We start from the raw sequence: 6,357 nt of genomic DNA on the forward strand, positions 1-6,357 counted from the left end.
TCTGTCATGACATCGTATTCATGTCCAATCACCAATATTAAAGTGGTTCTATGACGAAAACTTAACGTTGAAAAATCATCGATTTTAGCATTCAATAGTTTAAACACATATCAATTATTGCTTTCGTAAAATGTAAGCAAAAATAATAATATAACGAGGGAGTTATGAACATTTGAAATGTCTAATTTTCATGTCCGCCATTAAAATTGGCCATTTTGAATATTTGCAATCAGCAAAGGTCTGTGACGTCATAGTCTTAACACGGCAAGAAGCGCACAAGAAAGTATACAAAGTAATACATAAATAGAGCAAAAAAATGCCAAATTCATCGAGATCTAGCTCGCTCTCTGAGTCTTCGATTGAGACAAACGCATCGATTTCTTCATCGGAATTCATGACGGCAAATTCGGACGAATCTAATTCGGAAATTTTGCCATTTGCCGATAATATTGAACCGCTTGCTTCGCCCGATGAAATTGCTGAGTACGAAGCTGCAGTCGCAGAAGAACGGCAGGTTGAGGACATGCTGCAAGATCGTTTTGATGCCCGTGTTGATGTTACTTCATGGTAAGATGTCATTCTTAGTGTGTTACTTTGATCTGAATCGTCTGCCGTTAGCTATGATAACTTTATGGAAACATACAATTTGGCCAATATTAAAGGTGTGAATGTGGCCATTGTTCGTTGCATCTTGTTGTCAACCATCAAGAGTGCCGATGCTGCATGGGAATAGAGCAATGCCGTGGTAAAATGTATCAGTTCGAAGTCGATGAAAGGAAATGCATTTTGGATCAACCTGGCATTAACGAAGTTTGCCTGAACGAATTTGTTCTTCAAGCAGCTGAAAAAAACAGAGCGCTCAGATTAAAAAAGGTCCAATGGACAGATGCTGGGGAGTACGTTTGTTATGCTAAAAACGCAGCTGGAACGGTGAGCAGAAAGATTACAGTATCAATTTTCGGTGAGAGCTTTACTCCTGCTATGGATAACTTTACTAATTTTCGTATAATGCTATATGTCTTTTTCATTTAATTTATTCAGATCCAGTGTTGAGCAAAACAAAAGGGGGGTGAGTATTATATTTTCAGACTTCTTTTCAAGGCTTTTGATACAAATATCAAAATATTATATGGCGATCCTTAGGCATTGTATGAAAACATGGGTTATTTATTATAAATGAAATAATTTCTTGCGCTAAATAACGGAATGTGCGAGTTATCATGAATTTCTCGCCATTTTAGAGCAGCCTCGTGGCCTTCTATATTTATAGTTTGGAACAATTGTTTAATCATTTCATGATTGAAGAACTTTCAATAAATGTGTCAGTTTGAGCGGCTACATCACTGTTCGTAAACATAAGTTTATTCATTGTTTCATACTGAAGCAGCACTGTATTGAGTTTATCACTGGTTACATGATAATTTTTGTACTCTTGCAATCAATATTAATTTATTTTATTTAAGAAATAGAACACAATATTAGCACGAAGTACGAGCGTTTCCATGCTTATTTTGAGTTGCTAAAGAACAAGTAAAATGTTTCTATTTTCTGTATGCGCAAACCACGCAAACCACGCAACTTGTGAGACTGAAATTCTTGTGTTTCTATATAGAGTTATAGAAACAAAGGTTTATTAAGCAATTCGATCAATCAGTTCATCAGCGCCCGTGTTTTTAAAAGGCTATTTTATAATTTTACAATAATTTAAAAGAGTGCTCGATTACAAAAACCTAATATTTGATTTTTATGCTAAACACTGCTCGGTTTCTTTACAGATGTTGCACCTGTCTTTCGAGATCCATGGGAGATTTGGAACAATTTCTTTTTGCATCATACTGGAGATAGCATGAAAATAACCTGTGATGCTTACGGAAGGCCACCCCCCAAGATAAAATGGTATAAAGAAGACCAACTTATGAGATACACGGCAGACGGTGACCCATTGACAGAACATACAATGGTGTTAAAATTTAAAGACTTAAAGATGAAAGATCAAGTATTTTACAAGTGTTTCGTGTGGAACGAACCAAGTGGAATTGCAACGTAATAGAAAACTCTTTGTAATATCATATTTAAATTTTTTGCCTTTACAATACCAGACATCATGTTCACATAACATAACATAGTAATTGCCAAAAGACAATCATCTTCCGGCAATTGCACCAAGTAAACGTAATGGGGTTTCCTTGTGTTTGTCACTCATTCAAAACAGAGCATATAGTCTTTTCGCTATAAATTCAGATGCCCCGGGTATTAGCTTTAAAAGTATCGGCGTGTTGTGTGCAGTGGCGTAGCCAACCCATTGAATTGAATATAACTGGAATGGTACCTCCCGCCTTACATTCAAAGCCTCCAATTAAACCAGCCATAATCTTTTTTCCCCACATCCCAAAGACAGTTGATTTACAACGATAAACTAGATTGCGGGATTTGACACCCAGACACGTGTGTTTCGTGGTAAAATTGTGCTTCATGCAAGTTCAGACATTATAAGGTAGCCTTTTAGTTATTTATTTAGCTCATTTAGCCAGCCTTCAAAGTTCATGTTGTATAAATTTATGTTTTTAAGCAATGATGATAACGACGCCAATTCCTCTTCTTTAGGAGAACATAACTGTGTACGAAGGTGACAACGCGACCAACACTTGTAAGGCTATGTGTGACTACCCTCCATGGTTTGAATGGTATATATATGTTGGCAAAGGTAAAAATAAGCAACGGAAGCCTTTCACACCAGATTTGGACTATGACGAATACACATGGATTGGCGATACCTCTCGATATCTGGGTATTAACTTCAGAATTGATAACGTGACTAAGGAAGACGAAAGATATTATTACTGTGAGATCGCACTTGATGCAAATGGGGAGAGTTATACAGAATCAATATTTTTCTATCTGCATGTTTTACCAAAGCCAGTGACCACGTTACCCATAACAGGTTGGTGCATTTTTCTGTACGTGCTACATTTTGGACAGTTCAGTGTTATTATTATAGTTCAGATAGTTCGGTGTTATTATTTTTCAAATCTGGGGCCAGTTGCAAGAAGCGTGGATAGCGTTAACTCATAAAAAAGGTGTTTTTCTTACGACAAATAATTTTGTAATCTTCGAAACAATATTTTATTTCAATGATTTTACAGTTCAAATCGTATATTATTCTCTTATAAGAGATTTTTTAAACGTTAAGAAAAAATTTTTCCTCCAGTAATCCATCTATATATTATTTACCGGACGGAAAAATAACATTTATTTTTTATTTCTATAAGAAATTCGCTTTGCAAAGTCACCGATGTGGCTTGATGTAGATACTAAAATTGGATTGTTTTTTTACAAAGTTCACTTCGTCTAGATGATAAAATTAACTCTCGCTATGGTAACTACCATCTGAAAAAAATTTTCTTTCTCCTTAATAAACTTACGCAGCTTTTGAATAAAGTTTAAAAATTTGCAATTTATATAGTAAACAAAATCGCTTAAAAAAACAACACTTTTGGAGCACCATCAAGATATCGAAAGTAGTCGCTTGCCGCCGCAGCCAATCACACCGCAGGAAATCAAAAAATAAGATTAAGTCTGCACAATTAAAAAATCGAAAGACTTACGAAGCCAGTTTTGTACTACGTGAAATGTTATTGTAATCATGGTTTGAATTTGCATTTTTTGTAAAATTAATAATGCTTATTTGCAGATATTGTTACAACGCCTTCAACCTCGTCAAAATTTCTGTCGTTGTTCAGCACCAGTGGTAGGCTACCGGAAATGAAAGAATCAGTGAACACCAAGGAATCGATCGAGAGATCGTCTCCGAAATCACTTACGCCACTGATCATTTTAGTATGCAGTGTTTTTGCTGCAATTTTCTTGGGATCAGTGTTTTTGTATTTCTTAATATGCAAGCGCAAAAAACACAAGAAACACAGGCAGGGCTTTGCGGCGTATCGCGTACCAATCAATCCTCCGAATGGCAGACAGATGTTGAGTTCTGTCATATTGTGAGATTTCTTCTTTTTATTGCTTAGTCATATTACTTTTATACAGATCTTTACTTAATTGTAATATACGTAATATGACGTACGAAATACTAATAATTTACATAATAACTATACTACAAGTTCTACATCATCGATTTCGAATCGCTCGACGAATCCGCTGTTGAAGAGTTCGCGCCATGTAAGACTAGACTCGAATTTATCGCACGTGAGTATCACAATAAACGAAACAATTTTCCAAAGTTGAACGCAAAAATACCACTACTTTTTATCCTTTGAATAGATCAGTGAAATGACGATACATCTTGATCCAGAGTGGGAAATTGATCGAGAAAATTTGAATCTTTTGCACGCGATAGGCGAAGGTGCTTTTGGTAAAGTGCTTAAAGCCGAGGCGTTTGATGTGGTGAAACAGAACTCGGGAAAGACTATCGTTGCCGTGAAGACGTTAAAAGGTTTGACTTTAAAGACTTTATCAACGATACAAACGACTTGGTGTAGCTTGTAGCTCGACCAAGAAAACAACAACAACAACAACAACAACAGTTGCTCTCTGTTGCATTTCAGACTTTCTTTAGATGGTTCTTTCCAACATATCTAACAACAACAAATAACACCTTTCATGCTAATAAACTACTTTCTCACTTTTCACTTAAATTTCGTACAACTATTGGTAAAGTCCAATTTTGTTTTAATCTTTTGTTTTCGACATTCCTCTCCATTGCTTAAATATCATGGCAAATGTTAGGTCATGATGGGAAGAGTCAGAGAATATAGAGTTATTGCGACGTAGTTATACTTTCATAATTGATGGATGTATTTGTAATTTCTATCCATTAGATGACGCTACCGAGAGGGAGTTGATGGATCTCATCTCTGAAGCGGAAGTGATGAAGTGTATTGGTCGTCATAAAAATATCATAAACTTGATTGGATGTTGCACTCAAAATGGTGAGTTGGTACAAATTTGCAACAAGATTTTTTGATATGGTCTGAATTTAACTTTCTAAAGAAATTTAGTGAGATCATACGATATAAAAACAAGCCATCATTTGCTCTTACGACACGAATCTATCATAAGTAAAGTTTTAGCAGCCGAGCAAACTTTTAAAAATCTTAAAAAAATTATGGAGTACCTAAAGTTAACGAGTGCTTGAATATATATAAAAAGTTCACGGTAACTTCAAAGCAGTACATCGTCATTTAGCAATAAGCCATCTAACTCGTTGATTTACAGGACCGCCATTGATAGTCGTTGAATTCGCAGTGTTCGGTAACTTACGACAATATCTTCGTGAAAGAAGACCTGACCGAAACGGAAACACCATGCAGATAGAAGGAGAAGAAAAGTTGTGTTTGAGGGATTTCATCTCCTTCAGTTATCAAATTGCTCGTGGAATGGAATACTTGTCAGGAAGAAAGGTAGCTTTAGATTGAACTATATCACTGCATAGGTACAAGCATTGGTGTGATGATTTATCCTTACACCAGCAATAATTTTATAGTGTATTCATCGCGATCTTGCTGCCAGAAATATATTAGTTGGTGAAGATAGAGTAATGAAAATTGCAGACTTTGGTTTAGCAAGGGATATTCACCAGATTGACTACTATCGCAAGACCACAGACGTATGTAATCTTGTGAAAAATGTATTTCGATTGATCTTGGTACATTGTTTTCACATTACAAAAACTTTTTTAAAACAGGGTCGACTTCCAGTCAAGTGGATGGCCTTGGAAGCATTATTTGAGCGCGTTTACACAACGCGAAGCGATGTGTAAGTCCTGTTCCTAAAAACTGCTCATATCAATACCTGAAAATTTATTTATATAAGATATAGTATTTGCTTTGATTGATAATTATAAAATAAACACAATAGCTAAAACGGGTTCGGTGATTGGTCCATAGCTGTGTTTGCATGAAGACCGAACTTAAGCCGGACTTCCACTTGCGAATTTTTTCGCGCGAAGCGATAAATTCGAAGCGAAAAATTTCGTGCGAATGGGGGGAATATGATTTCCTCTACTAATAATAAAGCCGCCAAATACAAAACATGTTAATACAAAATGGCTGAATCAAACACTGGCTATATAACTGCTACTGCTTTGAAATAGCATGTTATGATTGTTATTGCTGGAGCGATAGCCAGAACTCTCAAGAAAGTTTAAAAGAGGGTTTTTCATACGTCGTTTGACTCGTTTATAAATTGAACCGGCACTTAAAATGAGAATTTCGTCTGCTCGTTAAGAGAGCTTAGTATTTACGTCCAGGAATATATTTCCATGAGCATCATTTGTTTTGTATTTTGTGTAAGAAATTCTTTAGTCAATATAGTCGGTCTTCTGTAGAGTAGAGTCGTTGGATA

At 35.8% G+C, this 6,357-nt stretch overlaps 1 protein-coding gene across 1 annotated transcript; it reads left to right on the top strand.

Annotated features, from left to right (window-relative positions):
• Nucleotides 1-296: 296 nt before the first annotated feature.
• LOC124455264 (fibroblast growth factor receptor 3-like) lies at nucleotides 297-5,859 on the top strand. Its single transcript, XM_047005954.1, has 12 exons — nucleotides 297-567; nucleotides 663-961; nucleotides 1,042-1,068; nucleotides 1,776-2,014; nucleotides 2,605-2,941; nucleotides 3,692-3,995; nucleotides 4,068-4,200; nucleotides 4,276-4,447; nucleotides 4,833-4,943; nucleotides 5,230-5,414; nucleotides 5,498-5,620; nucleotides 5,699-5,859. The coding sequence occupies exons 1-12, from the start codon at nucleotides 317-319 to the stop codon at nucleotides 5,771-5,773; spliced, it is 2,256 nt and encodes a 751-aa protein (XP_046861910.1). The 5' UTR covers nucleotides 297-316; the 3' UTR covers nucleotides 5,774-5,859.
• The last annotated feature ends 498 nt before the right edge of the window (nucleotides 5,860-6,357 follow it).

Source organism: Xenia sp. Carnegie-2017, unplaced genomic scaffold (assembly GCF_021976095.1).
Source record: "Xenia sp. Carnegie-2017 unplaced genomic scaffold, XeniaSp_v1 HiC_scaffold_30, whole genome shotgun sequence".
Classification (NCBI taxonomy): domain Eukaryota; kingdom Metazoa; phylum Cnidaria; class Anthozoa; order Malacalcyonacea; family Xeniidae; genus Xenia; species Xenia sp. Carnegie-2017.